General features: G+C 48.0%; 1 protein-coding gene across 2 annotated transcripts in view; it reads right to left on the bottom strand.

Moving 5' to 3' along the window:
- LOC142579772 (RNA-binding protein 38-like) overlaps positions 1–18,859 on the bottom strand; it is a 129,568-nt gene extending 110,709 nt beyond the window's left edge. The window contains exon 1 of one of the 2 annotated variants that reach the window (XM_075690327.1): positions 18,624–18,859. In XM_075690327.1, the coding sequence (XP_075546442.1) occupies positions 18,624–18,851 (228 nt within the window). In that variant the 5' untranslated portion in view covers positions 18,852–18,859. The remainder of the gene's footprint in view (positions 1–18,623) is intronic. The other variant, XM_075690328.1, reaches the window with a different exon arrangement.
- Positions 18,860–24,981: the final 6,122 nt, after the last annotated feature.

Below are 24,981 nucleotides of genomic sequence, written 5' to 3'. Positions count from 1 at the left end.
ACGCGGAGGAAAGACACGGCACAGTGATGCCACGACGAGTAAAGCGCAGACGCCAAGCTCATAGTTAGCGGCACGCGATCCTACAACTGCTGCAGAATCGATACGAGCGCACTGCTTCGTCGTATTAAGCGTCTCTCCACGCGTCTAAGTTGTCCCGTCGGCTTGAAAGGGGCCAAACTGATTGATATACGACTGCGTGGCACGGCGAAGACTCCACACGCGGCGCGGTTCTTCGAGGCACGTCAATCAACCGACAGACCGCCAGATCGCCGTCGTTTGAATAGCTAGACAGCCGCGGCGAGAGAACGCGGTTTTGTACAGCCACGCATGGAAGCAGCGATATGCCATCTTGACGAAGAAGTGCGCTTTTTCGTCAAGATGGAACCGCACCAACCCGCCCAACTCTCGGCTTTGATGAAGCAGCGATACACGGCTGGCTACATAAATGGGCCTCGAGCTCGGCAAACGCAAAAAGAGGCGTCCACACCGCAGTTATGACTGCGGTACGGCTATATGCGTAGAAAGGAGAGGGGGAGGCTTACAAACGATTGCGACCAAATTAGGAAGGCGAGGCGCTGAGTTACAAAAGTACGCCGCCGTAGTGAACCTATGTCAACGAGGCCAGTAAAAGCCAGTGCGAAGTACGAAACGAACATAAAAGAAAAATCCGAGGGCGCCCAAGCACTCCTTACGAGTTGTGAATGCGAAAGCATTAGGGTGAAATTGAACGCAGCTGAGCGGTACTTCCAGTTACGAACTCCTCGCGGGCAAGCGAGCGCATTTTGATTTGCCCTTGCCGAGGCGCAGTTAGAACACAGGCGAGAGCTTGCGCGGTAACACAGGCCTCCGAAAGCGACGGTGACGTGGCGTCGCGGCAATGCCCTCTCCCCTCACGCAATAACGGAGCAGCGGGTGTTCCCTTTCGCCCGCTCTTCTCCGTCGAGGCCCAAGCCAGCAGCGAAAAATGCAGTGTATAGCCTCCACTTATACGAGGTTAATTACTCCTTTCTTGAGCAGGTAACAGCCTTTTAACAGCGGCTGTGTCCGCAGGAAGACGATTCCACTCTTCCGATCAAAGTTCGAACAATGTACGAATGACTGTGAGAAAGGATTAGTTTGCACAACTGTGTATTGACATTAAGAGGAAGCTTTAGCTCTGGTGTTCCTATACCTAAACACATGTGAAAGGAGAACTCGTTTCTCTCGGCAACCACTGCACCGAATTTAACGAGGCTTGTTGCATTTAAAAGAACAACTTTATATCTAATGACTGTTAGTTTAGAATTTTTCATTTAGGTCGTCAATTTTTTATTAAAGGTTGGCGAAAATCGCAAACTTTCAATGAAACTATGAAGTTGACAACTGTAACTCGGCAATGAAAAAAAATGATATCACAGTTCTGTGAACTGCATCTAATAGTATATCTAAAGCGCACAAAATTGATGTGTTACACACGAATCTCAAAAGATTTAGTAATATGGAAATACCGCTTTTGCAGAACCCTTGTATACAACGCAACGAATTCGAGTAAGATATAAATTGACATATCGCATTTGTCCGCTTTAAGTGACATAATGGACGCCGGTTACAGCACCGCGATATCTGCTCTTCATGCAGAGCTACTAATTTGTAAACTTCGCGCTTCTATTTTCTTTTTTCGAGCATTCGAATTTTTGAAAATTCTTTTAACTGAGGCCCTAAATCGATTTTCCGATTCCAACACTCACTATAGATTTTAATTTTCTCTCTCATATGCAACAAATCGCCATTAAAATCGTTGCAGGGGTCATCTCGGAAAGCGTGCATTTGAATAGGACGCGTCGGAGTTGGGCCCGAGCTAATTAGCTTCCTCTCGAGAGCGTGATTCAACCGAGTCGAGACTCAGGGAAATCCAAGATATTCCAGCAAAATCGGGCGACTCCCACGCCGCGACACAGAGTGCATTTGGGGCGCACTTGAGCTTTGGTCCAGAGCGTCGGGGGCGGTAGCTAGCGCCCCGAAGACAAAGGCCGCGGCGATAACAGTACCCCCCCCCCCCCCACACACACACACACTCCCGCCGCTCAACTAAAGTGCTCAACGCCCGTCTGTCCACACACCTGGGCAAGGCGAAGGAAGCGTGGTGACTAACGTTCGCACGCGTGACTACGAACGTGCATTGTACACGCCCGCGTTTCTTAATCTCCAAAGCAAAGGGAAACGAAGCAAATAAACACGACGGGATCCAACGACAATGCCCCAAGAACTCGAGAGCAGGACAGTGTCCCCCTTCCGTTAAGGGGCCATTGGAAACGTTCGGCGGCCGTTCTTTCTCGAGCACGTGTCCACTGGCGAAATGGCAGTCGAATGGCGCCCCATATGCTATTCCGGTGCCCGTAACCAACAATCTCGTCCTTCTAATGGCTTCCCGATGCGCGCTATGCCGTCATCGACTATTAGAAGCCCCGAATGGCGGCTTTTCTCGAACGCCTATATGTATATCTTAAGCGGAGCACGCTCAGCGACAGAGCTTACCAAAAATATAGTGTTTTGTTTGTTTGTTTGTTTGTGCGCCCAAAGTGAACTATCACCCCAAACAAAGAACACAGTATCTTGCTCTTCGCTGACGAAGCACGCGGTTGCTGACGGCTGCCCTACACTCGCGGAGAACTGTCTGCGGCAATGGAGAGAAAGGTACAGTGGCGGAGCTCCTCTTACGTGTGTTACTGCGCCCAGCAGTAGTCCGGCACAGTTTGACAGCGCGTTCGGTTTCTTGGAATGTAATAACGTGCATACTGGGAATCTGCGCAGCTTTCACGCGTGACGGTTTCGCATTTGCCCCAACGCGGAAAAGCTTAAAAGTAAGCGAAACTTAAAACTCGGTGGAATATTTTTGTCTTTATTTTGCTGTCGCCGATAACATTTCTTTAACGTTTTCTCTTCCACAGCTCACAACTTAAAGGGAAGCTGAAACACTTTTCGAAAAAAAAAAATGAGTTCTCTGCGGCATTCTACAGTTTTGAGTCCCCTGAACACGAATATCTGGTTCAAAAAGGGCGGAAACAAACGCAAGCGGCTGTTTTTTCAAGAAAACGCGCGCCAGCGCCTCAGGGCATCGCGCGAACGCCGCTCTTGCCCGCGATTGGTCGGGGCCGCTGTGACGTCAATCGCGGCAGTCGCCGGTCGGCGCCGCCGCATGCCGCCGTTTCAGAGCGTAGCACGCTGTTCTGTTCTGGCTTCATTGCTGAGTCGCTGAGTTGTAAGCATTATGGAACGTTCTCGCTGTCTCGGACAGCTTGTATTTTCGCCTTGCATTTTCGAACCGACAGCCGATACGGAAAACGATGGCGGCAATGGCGGTAACGGCGGCAACGACGATGTTGAGTGTGCCAACAGCGAGAGCTATTTGTGCACCTTCTCGCGCGTTGTAAATCTTAGCTGGTACGTATGTTTTTTTTTTTTCATGTAGCTGCACGTTCCAATGACGGGAGAAAAAAATGCGCTAAAGGGTCACTGGGAACTTGCTGCTGGAAGAATGCCGAAGCACTAACTTCTCATTAGATTGTAAACATGCGTGCAATTCCGCGTTGTCAAGCACCTTGCCGCTGCTTGTCTAAAGTCCCGTGGTTTTTTGAGTGTTGATACACGATCGCGAACATAAGTGCCGCGTTTCAAACCGCGCACATGCAGTGCTGCGAGGTACAGTCACGGAAGTTGCTTATCATACACATCCAGAGATGGCCAGAGGTATTATATGTGCAATATTCATACTATGGTTCGACGACTTTGCGATTGTGGCTCGATCAAGAATCGGTATGCGTGCTCCATGCTAGTGTTGACATAAAGATATTAGGCTGCTTTAGCACCGCTGCGTGGTAAACACGATAACTGCAACCGTACGTCGAATGTCACTAGGCAAGCCTATACTCCATTTCATACCTCAGGTGCAACGCTGTGGACGCACGAAGTCCGGTCACCAAAATTTATTACTGCGCGCGTTTCCGTCTATGCTTCGCAGCGCGCCAGCGGCGTTTTGCTCGCGCGAGCATGCACGTGAACCTGCCGCGACGGGCAGCTTCACGAAATAACATATTACGAAAATCGCAAAAGAAAACAAACGTAAGCGGCGGCGGCGGCAGATCTCTCGTAGCGTCGTTCAGTAAAGCGCAGGACGGAAAGAGGCATGCCAGTACATGCCAGCACGCCGGTCCGGCAGCTCGGTCGCCGCGAATGACGTCACTCTCGCCGGTTCTCTCCTCTGGCAACCACCTCACCCGGCGCTCCGGGAAGCGATGGGGGCGTGTCCGCGGGGGTGGTTTAGAAAGCGATTTCCGCCCCTTATATTAACAAAACGAAGAAGAAAAAATTCGGAACTGTAAATTATTAGGTCTGTTCTTCCCAATCCCAGCAATTCACGGAAATTGAAAACCGTTTCAGCTTCCCTTTAACGGGAACCAAGATCGCGGAGCTCTTTTTTTTTTCGGGAGCGCGCTTAACTCCTATACGCGCTTCCGTCTCTGTAGACTTCATCACCGCGGGAATCCGTGCGCAAATGCAGTAGAAAGCAGCGTTCACAATTGGAGCACGCCTCCCGATGTTTGGCCTACAATCATCAACCACCAGGTAAGAAGGACCGCGACACTAAAGCACAGAAGAGAAGGGAGCTGTCGGAAAGCTCCTTTTAATTTCTGCCGATGCGCGATGGAACGCCGCCACATTAAAAGAGAGAAAGAGAAAAAAAAAAAAACTAGACGACACCGCAATTTTGCGGCCGCGACGGCCAATTCACCCTACCTGCCTCGACAGAGGACGGGAAACTGGCCGAGTCGGTGCAACAGCATTTTCGCAACGACGGCACAAAGACGCATAAAGACGCTTGTCTGGAGGCCGCGTGTGTCACCGAGGCTTATGTATACATAACGCGAGAAAAAAAAATGTGCTCGCCAAACGGGGGCGTTTATATGCGCAAATGACGGGAACAAGTGCAATCGACGCCCGCAGGAATGATCGCTTTATCTGCGCAGACACTCGAACGGGCACCGGCGCACTTCCGTCGCTCGCGGTTCGATCGAGCCGCGCTTTGCCATCGAGCGGTTCCTGCCCACCTCCGCACAGAGGAGCCATGTTATAGGAGTCAGAAAAGGAGAGCCGAGCCGTACGTGCGTATATCGACGAGCTGCGATAAATACGACCCGACGTTCTCGTTATGTTACACAACGCAGAAACGACCGTTTTCGTGAGGACGTACGCTTTACGTGTTTCCGCGTCGACCCGCATCGCACACGCAAGGACGTCGATGGGGGGGGGAGGGGGGGGGGGCTGGCTGGCTGGCCGCACTAATCACCGCAGCTCGCACATATGGGCAAACTCGCGTCCCCGAAGTCCGGCCTTGGACGTGCGGGACGGAACAGTGTTTAAAGGGATGTACAGGCGCAACGAAACAAAAAAAGAAAGAAAACAACTACCAGGACGGGCTGCTAGATAAACACGGACCTCTACGATTCGCGGTGTTGAGGCCGCATAGCCGAGAAGAAAATCTTTACTAACGCGCCACGCTTGCATGGATGTCAGACAATTTATATAACCTAAAGCGTCGCATTTCGAATGCATGGGCATAGTATACGCCTAAGCGACTGGTAACGCGCTCGGAAAGCGCATACCATTAAAGCGTCAGGCGAGGGTATAATATTGACAATATGGTAATACCCTCGGACAGACGGGCAAAATGATATTATATATCCTGTCATTTTGGCCGTTAGTGACGTTCGCAGGCTTCGCAGCATCGAAGTGCGTAGCCGCGATAAAAGGGCTTCAAGAGTAAACTGAATAGTAATATTTGCATGGGCCAGCAGTATTCTAATACCACTTTCTTTCTTTATTATTTTTTTTATTTTTTCCGCTGAGATTTTCAAATGTTATCAGTGCCCCGTGCTGTTTGCAACAGAAACATCCATTGTTCCCCTGCTCAATTCGGATGCAATGCTAATTGCGATTGTTCATGCAAATGCAGTTGCAAAGTACTACTTCGTTTACACTATAAAGGTCACGCTATGCATGCTGTTATTAGGCGGCCTATTACGCAATGTTAATGCGTGAATATTGCCCCAAGTAACCAAACATATAATGCGACTACACTGATTTACCAAGTCGACACTGATTCCAAATGACACTTTGTTTCACCGTGTATAGCAAACGTGTCGCCAAAGCGACACTCGCTGCGGCAAAGTTTTCACGCTCAAGGTGTCCCTAAGTTGGCCCCCTTTGTGTGCAGGGGGTATAACTCGCAACGTCGGATGCACCTAAAATAAAAAAATAAAAGGGGAAGCACGAAGGGGAGGAGTAAATGAAAGACAGTGGGCGAAACGCCGCCGTGGCGTGCCATCGTCCGCTTATTACCGACACGCACTCGCTATAGAAAAGTGCAGCCATGAATAACTTGCGTTCCCGGACGCCGTCGCAAGAAATCCCAAACACGCTGCGTGTAAACGGTGGCGTTCTGCCAAAGCTGACCATTTTACGCGTTAATAAGGGAATGCGACGCGTTGCTAGCTGCAGCACCATTCGTTTAAATGATACCTAAATATGCGGCTGCGCACGTAAGCCCCCCCCCCCCCCCCCCCCAATCTCCAAGCAAGAGGTGGGGATCGCGGACTATTGCATACTTGGCGGATAATGCGCGCGATAACTTTTCTCGTATCAAGCACGGCTCCGCGCAACCAAGTTCGAGCGATTACGTAAGGGGAAAGCGGGAAGTCGTACGCCCAGCGAGAGAGAGAGAGAGAGAACGAGGAATAAAGGGAAAGGCAGCAACGTTAGCCCATAGCCTCCTATATTTTTTCGAGGCTATGGTTAGCCAGATCGCAATATCTAGTTTGCTACCGCGCACTGGAGGAGTGAGCAAGAACAGAATAAAAAAAATGGAATGGAGAGAAAGTGCAGCACCACCAGGGAAAGCACAGCACACGCGAGAAAAAGAAAAACAAACAGACAAGAAAACACACTGAAAAGCGTAGTCGTTTTCACAGGCAGCTGCACAATATTGTGTGCTGACGCATTCACAGTAAGCGAGGAGGCCGCTTTTGGTTTTTCTCAGTACGAAATGGGAAGGCTTGGCTTGTGGAGCATTACTCTGCTCAGGAGATACCGGCACACGTGTATCGAGTGCACATGCGATGCACTTGGAGCAGACTTGGCGTGCTGGTTGCTTAAAGGCAACTACGCCGACGTCCGTAGCAGGGGGCATGTCACTCGTCTCGCCCAACGACGCACTGTATAACGTACAGAGCCTCGCGTACCACCGCGTACGTACCACCCGCCTCGGCCACATTTCGAAGGGGTCGAACTGCAGAAGAAATAGACCCTCGTGCACATGCATTTAGATGCTCCTTAAAGAAAGCCACGCGTCGCAAAATTATTCCCTCCACTCTGTACGGCGTCTCTCATCGTCCCAGCGCAGTTGCCTTGGGACGTTAAACCTTACGAATCACCGAATCAAGCATACAACAGATTGGCCAGCAGACTCTCGCGTGCGAGGAGGGGGCGAAATTTGTACAGACCGGACAACGATTATTACGCGCAACCCTAACGCATTCCCGCGCCGCTGCATGTTTTTTTTTTTTTTTCCTTTGTTTAAGGAAGAGCAATTCCAAGAATGTTCACGACCCGGTGCCGCGAGCTTTCCGGTCACTGCGCGGCGCGCAAATGGGGCTACACAGTCGGTATGAGCACACGCGCACGACCCGCAGAGTATATACCCTTCAACCCCAAATCGTCACAAAAAAACTACAAAAAGAAAAAAGAAAAATCGTCGCGCCTTCCTGCTGCTTCCTAACGGCGTCCGCGTCGCACACCGCCGAGCACGGCGGGCGACGGCTTGCGCAATCCACAGGAGGCCGAGCGGCGAAGCGAGAGATTCTCGGCGCGCTCTTAATGGCGGATTACAACACAAAGCTCGTTCCATTGTTTCCCCAAGACTATAGATACGCGGGTCGGGAGCAACGCAAGAAAGACGAAACCAGTGTGACGCGCGAAGAACACCGATTGGTTGAACAGTTGGTTTCATTTATATTCCGCCCGGTCCGTGCGGCTGCAGTGTGTGCTACAGGTGGCCACGGTTTTGTCACGCTACCGAAATAAAATAGAAGTGAACCGATTCCGCAGAGTTCCACAATCACAGCTGCCAACCGGCGAACTTTAGCATTCGTAAGAATGTTCCGCTGACACAAATGGGACGGAGAAATGGGTGCAGGAAGCTTTCTCGGTGGCCAGTGCACCTGAATCCAAGTACGCGAGCGCGACTAGGCCTTCATTCCGCCCTCATCGAAATGCGGCAGCGATCGAACCCGCAACCTCGCGAGCTCCAGCAGCGCTGCGCCATATTGCCACTAAGCTGCATGCCGCGGCGGGCGGGTATGTATACTTTCTCGTTACCTTATAGACTTGCGCGCGTTATCACCGGCGTGAGGTGCATACCACGACGGGCACACCGAGAACCCGAACGCGTTAGCGCACGCCTCCGCGCTGTCAAACCCGGGGGGTCCGTTTATTTCGTGTCGTGACGCATATCTTTCCGTCGGCGGTGCTTGTTCGAACAAGGCACGTGTGACACGTTTCGGCAAAAGAACAACGGGGCTGACGCTTTTAAGTTTTTTTCACCGGAGCGAAGGATGCGGAGCTTGTATGGTAACACGATGCTCCGCGTATGAAGAAAACGACACTGAGAAAAAAAATGTTTGAACGGATAGATTTTAAGTACGTTCTGCTCTGGCAGGAAGGTTCTATCTGAATGAGACAGACCTTTAATTTATCTGAAGATACCTTCCAGGTTAATAAAGCTGCTACGGGGACCGGTTGTTGCGATATGTTGATATGTTGTTGTGATAGCTGCTTCAGGTAAGACGAAGGACTGTTTAGGAACAAGGCGAAACACAGACGAGGTGAAGCGCGAACTCCCAACTAGTTTATCTTTCATTGTGTCAGGTTTCCTTTATTATGTCTGGCGTTTAGATGTGTATACACAGGGCGAATACAGCTGACATGAAAAATAAACTGGCTGCGAGCTTGGCCTTCCCCATGTTTGTGTTTCTTCTGGTTCCTAAACAGTCCTTCGTCTTATCTCAAGCTGAGCGTTTTAACCATGACGATGATACCTTACGAACCTCCTTTTGAGACATGGAGTAAGGGATACGCCAAGGAAAACAAAATAAGGTCAGTGAAAAAAGAAAAAAAGAAAAGAAAAGCGTAGTCACGAATAAGTGTGGTACAACATAACGAAATTTAGGTGACAAAGATTAGCGGCACAATAAGAAAACGAGACATTCATATAAAACACTTGAGAGGAACACGAATACATGCGTATAAGGAGAAGTGTATAACAAACAAAACTAACAAACTGAGTATTATTCGAGAATCATGGACACAACTAGCAAACAAATATGAAGGTAATTGAATACAATCACACTAGACATTACTCCTATGATTTCTTTTCGCAGAAATCAAGTCTGTTGTAACTTGCAAAATTGTGCATATGGGTGTCATCTGCTGTCAAACTTGTCGCTTACGGGGGCTGAGACCTTTATCAGGATTCATGCATTTAGTCTCAGCCTATCCTCGTTTGAATGAACAAGAAATAAGATTCAATTCAATTCAGCACATAAATGGAACACTTGAACGAAAATACGATGTCAAGATTAGTGGAACAACGTAAGACAGAATCCTGACGTTGATAATACCATGCTAAGCTTAAGGACCCCACCGACGCATTCACATAACAGCTGGAAATTTTTGACGTTTTGGTGGAAGGGGGGGGGGGATAACAATAACTGAACCGTGGGTGTTCAAAATTAATCCGGAGTAGCTCGCTATACGGCGTGCCTCATTATCAGATCAGGGCTTTTAATGAATATTGCATACGTTTTTTGGGGACGACCACGCTGAGCTCGGTGCTGGCCGTCAATGGGCAACGGTGAGTTTCACAAGTGCATAGAGATGCACATTTCTTAAATTCGCACAATGCAGGTTTTGGCTTTCGTGCGACATATCCCGCCACGAAAATAAATAAACACATTAATAAATAAATAAGGAAGGAAGGAAAGAAATTACTAGAACGTGGCTACATTCGTGGCGTCCTCCTGTTAAGAAGAAGCGCGAGGTGGAATTTATGCATGGCTCCAACTCCCAGCGCCTAACGCAAGGAACACCGCGCAGATCCGGCGGAACCCGAAAAACATGGAGGAAGAAGAATGACTAAAATGGGGAGCGTGAAGTCAGGCAGCTAGCCTCGGCGAGCAAACCGCCTCTGACGCCCTCCGTCTTTTCCTTCGTAGGCCACGTTGACTCTCGGGAAAAAAATCAACAGGACTTCCATGGTTTGCCGGACCTTTAATGCGTTCTTTGGTTCGTGATAGTCTTTAGTCCCGCCCTCAACACGATCGTCACCCGCCCTACTCCCCATTATAGTGAAATAGTTCACTATATCGCCATCATACATCTGCGTTTATCATCATGATACGTTTACCTAGGCCAATTACTCACAGGTGACCTTGATCGCGAGAAGGAAATTTACGGAAGAATAAAAATGGGTTGGAGTGCATACGGCAGACATTGCCATATCATGACTGGGAGCTTACCACAATCATTGAAAAGAAAGGTGAACAATGACTGCATTCTACCGGTGCTAACATGTGGGGCAGAAACTTGGAGGTTGACAAAGAAGCTCGAGAACAAGTTAAGGACCGCGCAAAGAGCCATGGAACGAAAAATGTTAGGCGTAACGTTAAGTGACAGGAAGAGCGGTGTGAATCAGAGAGCAAACGGAGATAGCCGGTATTCCAATTGACATTAAGATAAAAAAATGGGCCTGGGCAAGCCATGTAATGCGTCCGATGGATAGCCGGTAGACCCTTATAATTAAAGAATGGGCGCCAAAAGAAGGGAAACGCAGTCGAGGACGGCAGAAAACTAGGCGGGGGGATGAAATTGGGAAATTTGCAGGCGCAAGTTGGAATCACTTGGCGCAGGGCAGGGGGTAACAGGAGATCGCAGGGACAGGTCTTCGTTCTGCAGCGGACATCAAATAGGCTAGTGATGACGATGATGACGACACTCCGCGCTCTCGGCGGCTAGAAATCACCGCTCGCCTTCACGTGGGGAGGGACTATTTCCCATGAGCCTTAATTTCCTTTACGATGTTTACAACTACAGTATGGCACAACTTTAGAAGGCAGCGGCATTTGCCCCTCAAAGGCGGATGCACACGAGCTTCCACCAATGGGCGCGCTCAAGGCTGATGTCATGAGCCGGACGGCCGGTGACCCTACCGACAGATAACATGGCAGCCCGCGCTTCGAACTTCGCCAATTCGCGTTAGCGAGATTATTTCTTTAGTCGCGGAGGCACCAGGCTGCCGCGTTTCGTCCATCTGGGCCCTCTCCTGCCTTCTTAAGTTGTACGCGATTTTTATTATTATTATTATTTATAGGATTCAAGATTGTCACGTGACGCTCCTTCCCATGGTCTTTTTTTTCCCTTTTCCCATGGCGGGAAATACTTTCAAACAGTTTCTTTCGTGCTGTGTTGCCCACCCGCGAGAAGCGCACCCTCTTTGCAGTAGACGGACGAGACCGAACCTCCCGATAACCGAGGCTGCATGCGCGCTTGCATTGCACCGAATTATCAAGCCCGGCGCGCAGCGCTATAATGACGATGGAGCAGATAACTAGGTCACGCAGATACTAGGTCAGGATAACGTCGAGACCCGTTATCGAGGGAGACAAAAATAGTCAAAGAGATGGTCGCCACGCTTCGCCGCCGACATTAATTTGGTGCGGAGGCTGTGCTCGATTAATATATATATATATATATATATATATATATATATATATATATATATATATATATATATATATATATACTTTCTTCCTTGGGGGAGGAGGCACTTCCAGTTCGTTGCGACGTGCGAAATCTTGATGTTCGTTCCAGGAGCCAGTGAGCCAAACCTTTGAGAGGAAGTCGCTGAGAGGCCTAACCGCTAAGGAGCTTCCGCGTTAAGAGCAACACCGAGCACGACACCGGAAATATACGAGAACACCCCCACCCCCCCAAAAAAAAAAAATTAGAGCGAGCAGTGCAGTATAGGCGTGAGTTGGAAGTAGGGTACGAGGAGGAAAGGAAAAGCGCGCGAAGCACGTTTTATATCATAATTCCGGTCAGGCTTATGCGCGGTGACAGTGCAAGTGAGGGGCCCACGTGACAGGCTACGCGAGAAACTATCGCAATGGCTGCAGGCCCTTCGCATTGAATGTGATCGCCTGGACTTCTCCATATACGCAGTCGCGCATTCGCATGAATGCGACATCAGCGCATCGCACCAATCTGCTCGGAGCCTCGCGTTCGTGCAAACTACGGGAACGACGCGCTATAGATAAAGAGCGTCGCTTTAACGAGTCAATTCGCAATAAGCGATGCATACCGCTAAAGCGAGCTTGGCAAATTTGCAGGGCTGGCACATTAAACTCCCATTTAAGCAACTAATTGCTAAGTATTCCCATTTCGGCCATTGCGGTTCGGTGCATGTTCTTTAGATCAGTCTTTGCCTTCTCAGTCTACCTTGAGCGAAAACGAGTTCACTAAAGGCTCGAGCAGAGGTCGCCAAAATCTGTGACGTCACGGCGAGATGGTGCGGACAGTACAAGGCGGCGTCGCCACCAGACTGCCCATTTTGCGGGTTCTCATTTTTTTTTTTTTTTTTGCTTACCAGTTATCTTGTTTCGGTAAGGGCGATCTTTTTTTTATGTATTGTAGAAGCGTAACTTAGTAACACAGCTCGAGTATTTTATTATCTTTGGTGTCCCCAATCGTTTCTCTCTCTCTCTCTCTCTCTCTCTCTCTCTCTCTCTCTCTCTCTCTCTCTGTCTCTATGTAAACAATCGGTTTCTTCGTGTTCGTATGGTAACGCGTTGCTCGCGATTGATCCATAGCTTACTTCGGCGTTAATTCCAGCACTCTATCATAAAGTCACCGTGAAAACAAGCTGCGAGGATGGACAAAAATCGACGCTCGCGACCGCGTTGCGGCAAAGAATGTCGCCAACGGGGTTATATCTCCCTCGGGGTGGAGCAACACACTCGCATGCGGGGGCGCGTCCGACAGGCCAGTCTCTCTTTGGATTACTGTTTCTCTTCTTCTTTTTTTTTTTTTATTTTTTAGCAGAGGCAATGTGGAGAGTGTCGAGTCAGCAGTCATCGAAGCAGTGGCCGGAAGAGGTGGCCGAGAAAACGAAGGGCCACGAGAGGAGTCGAGACGGGCGAGCGAAAACCAAAAAGCAGAAAAAAAAAAAGAAAGCTCGCCCGAATTGCGCCGCGCTACGCAAGAGGCAGGCCATGTAGCGGCGGGTGACCGTCGACAACTGCCGGCAGGAAGGGAGCGCAAAGAGTCGGCACCGAAACCGAAACGCAAGAGAGGGCAAGGTCATCCAATCTCGCTGAACACGGCAGCATTTCACACGGCGTCGTAACGAAACTGTGGTTGTTATGCGACAGCGAGAGAGGGAATTCGGTTGCTGCCTGTCCGACGGCTGACGCCCGAAACATCGGCACGCAAAGAAAGGGAGAATTGGGGGGGCATCCAGAGGTCAATGAGGACGTAGTAACCACGGTCCGAGGCACTGCGATTCAGGGATATCAAAAAAAATAATAATAATAAAGAAGAAAAAACATCTTGATGAATCTGGGGTGGAGAATAGTAAAAAAGACGACTGTAGTATCGATGGCGCGAAAACGAGATACCATGAACAATATATTTTTAGGGATTTGATTTCACGTTCGACGATTTGGCAGTTCGTTCGTGGGTTCCAAAGGTCGATTATATAATAGGTGCGGAAGAAAGTTAAGCGCGTAGAGATAGGTGGCATCCGCCACTATCCCGTTCCAAAGGGGCAGCTCATGCTATCCACGCATCCATCAATATAAGAGAGAGAGAGAGAGAGAGAGAGAGAGAGAGAGAGAGAGAGAGAGAGAGATGAGGGAGTGAGAGTACAAAGCGGGAGAACGGCGGGGAGAAGAGAAGCAATTTGCGATACACTTGAAAACGCTGAAGGTAGAGTGCCTAGCCGCTTCCTTTGTACAGTGAATTTCGTAAATTACAACATCACACACGCGCACACACACACACACACCCCGCCGAACGCGGAAATGACAAGGTCATACATACTAAGTCGCCCGTGTTTCGGTAGTGGAATGTCTTCAAATAGCGCAGTCGTATTGCGCAAAACAGAGATGCGAGAAGGGATTGTTTTTCAACCAAGGCCTCCTCCTGTACACCAGACTACATTTCTCCCTCTCTTGTCTAAGAGGAGCCGCGTGAACCAAGTCATCTCTGTAACCTTTGTAAGTCTTTAATATCATCACTGCATGTCACACCAGGCCGGAGGAAAAAAAAAAAAGTATACTGTTCCCGTTTAATGGCCTCGCCTTTACCGCCGCAGGTTTAAGAAAGATTAGCTCTTTTTGTGCTACGTGGAATTAAAATGGTGTGCACGGCTCCACAATAAACATGACTTGTTGGTGTCGCACAACCTCCACGCGATGTCTTTGGGAATTTCATAACAGTGTCAAGTCGCGCCAGGTGGCGAAAAAAAGAACGCTCCATTTGATGATGGTGATTATTCGCTGGCAATTTTGTCCTTTACTTTTTCAGGTTTTAACTGTTAATAGAAGTTATTATTGTTTTTTTTAACTATAGCTTTCAATGGTCTCTTGCAGTGGCCAGTCAGCGGTCGGAATGTGGAAAAGGCAAACAGCCACCGATATTCCAAAACGGCATCAGATATCAAGACTGTGCTTTGCCTAGCGGCAGCCTTCATGAACCCAGACGGCACGCTAATAAGCTCTTCGCTACGTCTTTAGAAGTAGCGAAAAAATGGAGGACAGCATATCCTAAAAATACGTCGGGGGTGAAACGGCAAGTTAAGTTTTGGAAAAAGAAAGAAAGAAATAAAAGAAGAAACATTGCAACGCTTTCGCGGCGCATTTCATGCAGAGGTCATGATATTAAAACCTGGATTAAGCGTGCGCGGACGATTCGCGGGCGACGCAACGAGACTTCATCAATCTTTTTTTCATCTGCGTCGGCCACACTAAAATAATTTACACCCTTAAAAGTGAAAAATGGTGTAAATGTCTATAACTCACACCCTTAGGGTGTTATTTATGTAACGGACACCCTAAAGGTGCGAGTTATAGACACATTTACACCCGTTTTCACTGTTAAGGGTGTAAATTATTTTACAACGCATTACGCCATTACTTTGCTTGAAGTTTCACTGTAGATGCTATTCGTTTTCCGTTTGCTTATGCCAATGTGCAGGGCGGTCGACTTGGAGAATTTAGCAGTTCGTCCGTCAATGAAGTCGTATCCACTTTGCGGATAGCATCATTTTCGAAAAGTCGCCCTCAATTTCTGTGGCGAAATACACCGCGATGCGTCAGTGAACGCTTACCAGCATGCGGAAAAAATGAAGCACTAGCAAGTGCTACATATATATATATATATATATATATATATATATATATATATATATATATATATATATATATATATATATATATATTCGTAATCATTAGAGGGGAAGGGGATGAAGGGGTCTTCGAGGCAAGTGCCAACTAGAACAGCAATGCGTTCTGCCGCAGATTTTGAGAACAAATATAGATACTTCCGGCAGAAGGCGCTCGCTAAACACAGCATATTTTCTAAACTAAACGGACCGACTTCAAATCCATAATTGGGGCATGTAAATAATCATAGCTTGCATAACAAAAATCTGCTTCCACGCACACACACACACAAAAAGAGATTGCGTGGTATATACAGTATAACATAAAAATATATTATTATGTCATCGGCATGCAATATATCGAGATGGAAACTAGTCGAAAATGAAGGACCGAGGTCCCTCCCGACGCCCACAACGGCAGTTTCTAAGAACGAGCAAGGACGAAGATCATAATATATACACAAAAAGAAGAAACACTGCGCTTTATAAAGCATTATGCAAAGCTCGTTTATTTGTTTAAAGATAATATTCACGTTCTGGAAAGGGGATCTCACTAACATTTTCTCGAAGTCCGAAAACAAAAAAAAAAAAGATATAAAGAAATGCCGTAGTTGACTGCTCACACTTTCGAAGTGGGGCACGGACGGAGTGCGACTTCAAACAAAAATTTTGTCGCATCGACTCGTTCGAGTGCACAAGTACGTGGCTGCGATCCGACCCCTCAATAGTAATAACAAAATTTAAACACATATATAAGGAGGCCGGGCCACCAATCTAACAGCAGCTCACGCCTTTCTCGAAAGAAAGCCATACGCGCTTCTTTCAGAAAAACACAAAATGGGGTGACTGACATCAACTCGCTCTCTCGGGCGATCTGCAAACGAGGAAGTAATATTTGTGGTGAAAAAATGTTTCTAACCCTTGGCGAAGAGGTCCGACAGAGCTGAAGATACGAGAAAGCTCCAATCAAGTTCAAGTCTAGTCACTTGCAATGTCTTTTTTTTTTTTCCCCGGGTGCTAACGGTACGCTACTGAGGCAGATACTTAAAACGCTAGCTATCAGAAAAGTGACACGCATACACACAGAACGACCGACAAAGTTATGCTTCATGAACCGTTTCGCCACAAAGCTGTGTTCCGTCAACTAGCCCAACAAGAAACACCCCTGCGTTAGTTATCCGTTATCACGCACGCGATTGCAAAATTAACGCTTCAAAAGAAAATCAATCATGCAATCGGGTACGTCGAAACGACACAAACCTGTCCTGACTGATGGCAGTAATGCGCGAGTGATAAACGTATTACAAGTCATTCACATTCACATCATTCGCCTCACAGAACGGCGGGAAGAAAAAAAAAAAAAAAAGAAACGCGCAGAACAGCGGAGCAACAAGTTACACGCGGGTTTCCACGAGATGGCTCGGGCGCAAGCAATTTCGACAGCAGACCCTTTTTTTTTTTTTTTTTTTTTCACTGACCCGAGAGCGCAGGAGGCACAGCCAAAGGCTCAACGTGCTCCGTACGCACCCCTGCATTCCATTCCAAACCTCGTTTTCTCCAGATAAAATAAAAGTTAAATAAGAAAAGAGACGGGAACAAAGGAAAGAACTGAAATCCTTTCGTCACCTCTACTACGAAAAGCAGCAAAACTCAAACAGAATCGCCGGCACTCGCCCAGACGAGCGGTTAGTTAACTTTCGAAACGCCTCGAAACTGTGTCACACGGCACCAAACTCGGACCATCCCCATCGCAGGCACCCACTCACAGACAGACGCTAAAACGCGCGCGTGTTACTTAAAAAAAAAAAAAAAAGAAAGAGAGGAGCCCGGAGCAACACGCCCGGGGCTGACCCGAAGCGTCCAGCCACCGTTGCTATCCGGGCAACAAACATGTCAGATCGAAAGACGTGCGTTGCCCCTATAATAGTACGTGCCGTACGTTCCACAATGGGTCCGATTAATCACACCGCGACAAAGCAGACGGGTCTCCTTTTTTTTTTTCTTTTCTCGGAGATCCCCAAACCTCCTCAGTAAACGAAAAGAAACGGAAAGGTGCTTAGGAGGGGAAAAAAATGAAATCTGGATTAAAGTAAAAGAAACAGCCCACGAGAACCCCTCATTGTGGGCAAACGGCGCGGAGGAAAAAGGAGACGGGCTTTGCGTCTCGTAAATCTGTCACGAGTACGCCGCGAGCACCATGAGGCGAAGAAGAGGCCAACGCACGAGCAGGTCAGACCAGCGAAGTACGCGCAAAAAAAAAAAAAAAAAAAAAAAAACATGGCCGTTTCTTGGGTTCTTTTTCTTCAAGGCGAAGCTCCAAATCCCGACGTAAGGAACGGCACGCGTTAGAGAGGTCTTCGGAGATTAAAGATGACCTGTACGGCTGTTCACAAAGTACACATAGGGAGTCGCCCAATCGGCGTGCGCGTTTCAATGCCCGCATGCGCGAGACAATGCACTACCCTAATCGTGCATTCACCACGCTTTCTTTTTTTTTTCTTTTCCTCGCCACGGCGTTGCTTCTTTTCCCCTCTAATCAGTCGAAACTATCGGGCGCCACATACTACGCAAAGTCTTTTGTCCCGAAGAGCACGTACGGGAGGGGTGGGCGATATGATCAACAGTTCACTCGGTCGATGATGTTTCGAACGTGCCGTCAACGAACGCTTTGTGGAGAACGGCAGAGGACGGCGTTCCATTTTGGAACGTGTGGACCCCCTCGCGACGCTCCAACGTCCAAAATAAATCAATTCTTCAAGCGGCGATCGCTCGAAAACACGAGAGATCGCCAACAGGCGCCGGACAAATGATTCATACACTCATGCGACGTCACCGAAGTACACAGGCGCTCGGACTCGAGGACCCAACGGCGGCTGCTTTCGAAACGAGTCGACGCGGATACCGCACACTTTTGCACTTAGCATGATCGCCTCGACAAAACGGACGTTTCGAATGCTCGTTAATCGCACTTGTTCGACAGGATCGCACGGCTTTCAGAGAACCGCACGAACGAAACGACGCGCGGCGCATTTTGAACCGCGTCTCACTGGAACGAAAGGGAGAGCAAACAAGCGAGAGAGACGCTTCCACTTACGAAACCATAGCCGCGGCTCTTGCCCGTCTGTCGATCGGTGATGACCACAGCCTCCTCGATTTCGCCGAAGGTTTCGAAGAACTGCCGTAACGACTTGTCAGTGGTGTGGTACGGCAGTCCGCCCACGAATATTTTTGTGAACGTCGTGTCCTTTTGCTGCACGCCACACTCCGACATGCCGCTAACCACAGCTTTGCATGCTCGTCTGACGCCGGACCAGCTGCTCATCACGTGACTACGTTTCGGGCGCCCTCTGGCTGGTCGCCGGCGCCGGCGTCGTCTGCTGAGTGCGAGGGTGCGCGCTCTCCGGCGTCCCCAGAGTTCGGTTTCGGATGCGACGGCGGAAAGTTCGAATGTCCATTCGATACGAATCTCTCTCTCTCGTGCTATTTAACGTGCGTTTTCTAGCCGAATATTGTGTGTGACCGAGAACTCGTACCAAGGAGACGTCAGAAAGTCGTCAAACAAACAACTCGAGGAAGCAGATGCGTGATTCCTTCGCCTTCCTTCGCGAGCGTTTTCGTGTGGCCGACGATTCTGGAAACGGATACATCGAACTTTGCTTTGCATGAAAAATAAAGGAGTTTCGAATATACGGATATGAAAAAAAAAGAAACTCGTTTGAAGAGTGCGAAAACAGCCGCCAATGAACCTGCAGACAAATACATGTCCTGCAAGTATTTTCACAAACAAAAACTTTCTTTCAGGCTCAGTTCGCGAAGACGCCTGTAAAAAAAAAAGTCTCCTTGAATCTTCGTCTCGTAGCACTCTCGTCACGCAGCAATACAAGTAAACCCGAACATAACAAACCCAAATAAAGCGAATCAGTCATGTCTAGCTCGTTATGAGGGGAATTATTTCGCGTTAGTAGCGGTTAGTACGCATCTTCGATATATCGAACACGCAAAACTTGCTGACCAATTCTAAGGGGAAGTAACCCCCTCATAATTAAAGAGCTGGGCATATAAAACACGGGGCTTCCTATACCACTACCATAAGGCCGCTTGCATGTCGGCATGCATCTTCCATTGCTGTTCAGCGATCGAGTTATCCAGAACGCCATTCAGAAGCAGCTAGCATCCAGAACGCGCCATTCTTTACCTTTAAAAAAATACGTAAAGGCAAAATTTCCCCCTAGTACACGTAGTTCTGTTTTCACTAAATGGTTTCCTAACTTCCACGATATTTTTTTTTTAATCTACTATTGGGTATATAATGAAATTTTATTCAATCACGTTATAGCCGAGTTTGGCTATATCGAATAGTCTGATACATATTTAACGCATAAGTTTGTTCGTTATAATCGAGTTCAAATGAGCTCTGAACAGGACGCAGCAATCAGCTCAATCCGGTGATCAAACAATATAAATATACAGCCACCGTTACTATAACTGTGCACTTCGTGTAAAAATAAGGCTCGCTCGCGCTCGCTCCTGAATAAAGAACGCCTGGCCTCTCTCCTTCCGTGTGTTTTAACACGTGCGTATGCTAATTAATGACGTCTGGCGCGTTACGGCTGGCTTTTCGATAGGAACATAAGTATACTGAGCTGTAAGTTGCGCTTCTGCAATGCTTGAACGGTCACTTTTACCGTGATAGCTAGGGGCCTTGGGAAGCCGGTAAGAACCAGGGTGCCTCGATGTGCGCTCCCCTCCACCGCCGTGCCGAGAGGGCGCGCTCATCGAGGCACCCTAGTAAAAACGAAAGGCAGGAGGCGACGCCGCCCTGTTACCGTGCCCCTTCATCGTGTCGTCCCAAATTTTCAAAGCATCTGCGTAGTTGCTTGCGTAGTTAAGTCCGCGTTACATTAATTGTAAAGGAAACAAAGAATCACCCTAATAAGTCTTGGGAACGTTTTCTGGTCCAAAGTGCCAAAAACGTTGCGGGGGGGGGGGGTGGAAGAAAAACTAAAATTCGTGATGTTACGTTGACGTGCCTGCCTGCTGCAAAGTTTCATAAGCGTTCCGGACTATAAAAGTTAATGAATCTGTCTTACATGTGTATAAGTTGCTTACGTACAATACTACCGTGTCATTAATCCACCATTGTAAGCTGCAGATGAATTAGACCAATTATACTTCCGCAAGAAGCACACCCCACACACTTTAACAATTAACCTGCTTAATTACATTTCCTATAAAACAAACAATACTGCAACAAAACATTCGAGACGACAGTTGCAACAGTTCATCAGGATCGCTGTCTCGCATTGCGCCACATCTAACGCCCCATTACGTGCCATTACAGTGCTATTACGTGCTATTACAGTTGTAAATTACTGCACATACAAATGAAACGTTATACCTTGTCCAACTTAATCCTGATGCTGAATACTTAACTATACAGTGTTACTATATAATATAGAAAGTTAGCAGACCGCAACGTGGCTTAGTATAGTTAAGCCACAATGTACCTTTTAATTAGAGCTAGAGCCAAAGGCCTCGATTAAGTGAACCGCCAGTCAGATGCACACAATGGGGAGAAACGCAATGAAGTAATTAAACATTACAAACCAATGACAAGATAAGAAAGTACTTTGTAGGGATCCAGTTTCAATAGTGCTCAGCAAACTGTTCATTAATTGCTGCCTGCAGTGCAACTCTGCTCTTGATTTTAGGAACTACGAATTTAACTACGAAACAAAGTCTTCATCGCTATCTTGAGCACGTTTAAAAGAGTACGGACACTTATTTTTAAAGTTTGAAAACTTTATGACACGCTTCTCACACGTAAAAGGGTGACACTTAGCAAGTGCAGTCCGATATCTTGTTAATTATAATTAAACCACATCCGACACGGAAATACTGTTATATCCGATATTCGTTGTAAGCATATATTTCTTGCATGCTGATATGAGCAAGAAACATTCTAAACTGACTTCGTTACAGCTAATAATTCGTTATATTATGTTCGTTACATCGACGTTCGGCTGTTCGTGATAGTTGAGAAACACTTACAAGGCATTAAAAATTGATACTAACGCTGTACGTACCCTGGACCTGGAATCAACATTATCGTGATGTCATGCCACAAAGCAAAATTTGCTGGTGTCGTATCGCAAACAGGCTAGGTATATGATGATGTTCATAAAAAAGAAACATTAATGAGAATGCTGAACGTATTTGTTCAGACTGTGCTTGTTTGTTTGCAGCTGCAGCAATCACAAGAATGGGGCAAGCCAATTTATTTTGACTTCATGATGCATCTGCCTTTGCATACCTCTACCAAAATTGGTTTGTAGAAACAAGTGGAATAGTAAATTAATTTTTTTTTCAGGGGATTCCGACGCTTGCCAATACATATTACTAGGTTTCTACCTTCATCCAATGCTGAAAAGAAATGACAAAGGAACTTAAGCGATTACGATACCCCCTAACGCGAAATTTGAGTGCAGCTCAATACGTGTTCTCAATTCGCGATATATTAGCTGGCGCGGACAATCTGTCTCGTGCGGCACGTTGCAAAGTGAGCGAAGTGTGGCGCGACTGCCTCGCGATTGGTAGATCGTGAGAAGCGCGTGGGCGCAATTCGCAGCAGCAGCCGCAGACAGACCTCCCAGACGACGCGCGCTACTTTGGCGCCATCTCGTAGCCATGGTCGCCACAGATCCCGTCTTGTGCGGCACTACGCTTTTCTCACGCTTTCACCACACCCTCCTCCTCCGCTTTCCTCATCGCGCTCTCTTCGCTATCACCATCGTGCATCCGCCGCTGCGCTCTGCGTTCGCTCTTTCATCCTTCGTTGTGCTCGTGGTGGGATCAAAGATGCCACGAGCTAGTGAAGAATGTAAGCCGTCCCAACACGTGGCAGATGCTGCGCCACTTCATCGACCCCACCAACACCAAAACCCACGCCAACATAGAGCAAATCAAGGCAACATACAAATTTGACAGAATCGATGAACAGCTCATCGACCGACTTAAAGAAATCTATATAAGCCCCGTATGCCCGGCAACGGATAAAGAATATCAGGGAGCGGAGAATCCGCTACTGGACGAATCCATTCTAGTAGCCGAGGTCAGAGCCGCGCTCCGACTTCACAGGGAACACAGCCTCGGGCCCAGACAAGATCACCTATGGTGTGCTAAGGAACTTAGACGACGACTCTATAGTTCTATATCGCGAACCTTACAGCTTACATGAACAAAGTGTGGGAATCCGGGTAAGTCCCTACAGACGTACTGGAAACACGCCAACATCATTTTGATCCATAAGAAGGGCAAAATCCCGGGTGCAGAAAATCTCAGGCCAATTTCACTGACCTCGTGTGTAGGCAAATTAAAGGAGAAGGTAATTCACCCATGACTAACTCGATTCACGGAAGAAAACAGCATCTGGCACCACGAGATGGTAAGTTTCAGACTGTACCTTAGCGCTCAAGCTACCATGATAAGGCTCCAACACAATATTATAGACGAACGAAAGACCAAAGATACGAGAGCAATATTGGGCATAGACTTTTGATAGCGTTTGATAATGTCAGCCACTCGGCCATCCTCGACGGCCTGTAAGGTGTTAACGTAGGGAAGGGGGCCTTCGACTACGTAAAATCTTTTCTCAAAGACAGAACTGCGACTCTGCACATGCAGAGCCTCAGCTCGGAAGAGATTAAATTAGGAAACAGGGGCACCCCTGCAAGGAGCCATCCTATCCCCCTTCCTATTTAATTTAGATATGAAAAACCTCCCACGCAAGTTAGGAAGGATCGAAGGACTAAAGACGAGCGTCTACGCGACGATGTCAATGTTTGGCACAATGAGGGCAGCGATGTGTCTATCGAAGAAAGGCTCCAGCAGGCAGCTGACATCACAGACCTCCATGCCAAAAGTAAAGGGCTGAGCTGCTTCCTGAAGAAGTCGCAACTACTGATCATCAGGCGCTGGATGAGGGCGGACAACGCATCTCTTCCCAGAATCTCGATAGACTTAGACGGGAAAGAAATCCCACAAGTAGATGAGATTCGAATTCTAGGCATGCTCATAAGCAAAACAGGAAACAACCACGACTATTGCTAAGGTAGACACGCACGCAAACCAAGTGGTAAGCATCATTAGAAGAATCTCGGTCAGAGGCAGAGGGCTAAAGGAGAAGAACAAGTTAAAGCTGGTCCAGGCTTTCATCTTGAGTTGGATCTGCTATTTAACCCCATTCCTTAACACAAAAAAAGCAAAAAGAAACAAGTTAGATGTAATAATAAGGAAATGCATGAAATCTGCACTGGGACTACCAATCTCGACCTCAACCGAGGCACTAGAGGGAATAAGGGTGCATAACACATCGCAGGAGTTAGTGGAAGTGACGAGAATGGAACAACTCGAATGACTGAGTCTAACCGAGACAGGACAGCAGATTCTAAACTGGGTAGGACTACAAGGGAACAGAGGAACCAAATACCAGACATTCCATATAGAGTCAAAAATTAGGAAAGCCCTCACAGTCACACTGATACCTAAGAACATGCACCCACAACACGATCAGGAAAGACGCCAGTGCAGAGCCAAACACTTGGCAACAAAGATAAGCAGAATGCCACCTGAAACGGTTGCCTTCACAGACGTCGCCCTTGGCGGAGACAGAAGCTCCATCTCAGAGGTAGTCGACGGGTCTGGAGTAGAAGAGGGCGTGATATATACAAGCGGAGTAGACTCTAACAGCAGCAGAGGAAGCGGCGATCGCCCTAGCATGCGTTAGTACAGTCACGAGGGTGATCATTATCAATAGCAAATCGGCAGTAAGGAATTTCTGCAAAGGCCAAATATCAGACTACTCTTAGAGCATAATACCGAAGGGCAGCATAGCCAGATGGATCACCCTAACTTGGTGACCCACTCACTCCAACCTAGCAGGAAACGATGCCGCCACCGCTCTCGCCCCAGCGCTCATTATCCGGGGGGGAGGACAGCCTCAATCTAACTTCAAGGTCGAGACGCTCACGACCTACCATGAGGTCATACAGCACTACAGATTAGGACGCCGGAAATATCCACTCCTGGATAGGTCCCTCACGTCCACAGAGGCAGTCACCTGGCGCTACCTGCAAGCCAAGAACCTTGTGTCTCGCAGATGGAGATACCTCACACAAACGGGAAATCCGGAGGACCAATTCTGCAGATTCTACGATAAAATAGAAACTCTAAGACATATCCCATGGGAGTGCAGCTACTCCCCGGAATATAATTTATTCAAGGACGAAGAAGCATGGGGGACCGCACTTCATAGTGAAAACCTGGCGGCACAGGCCAACATTGTCCGTCTGGCAGCCGAAGTGGCAAACTGCTTCGTCTACTAACCCCTGCCCCTTAGGGCAACATCGGGCTCCCTGGATGCCTACAAGCGGTACCAGAGCTCCGGTGTCACC

Source organism: Dermacentor variabilis, chromosome 4 (genome assembly GCF_050947875.1).
Source record: "Dermacentor variabilis isolate Ectoservices chromosome 4, ASM5094787v1, whole genome shotgun sequence".
Taxonomy (NCBI): Eukaryota; Metazoa; Arthropoda; class Arachnida; order Ixodida; family Ixodidae; genus Dermacentor; species Dermacentor variabilis.
Note: the sequence above shows the minus strand (reverse complement) of the source record. Positions and strands in the feature narration are given on the sequence as shown.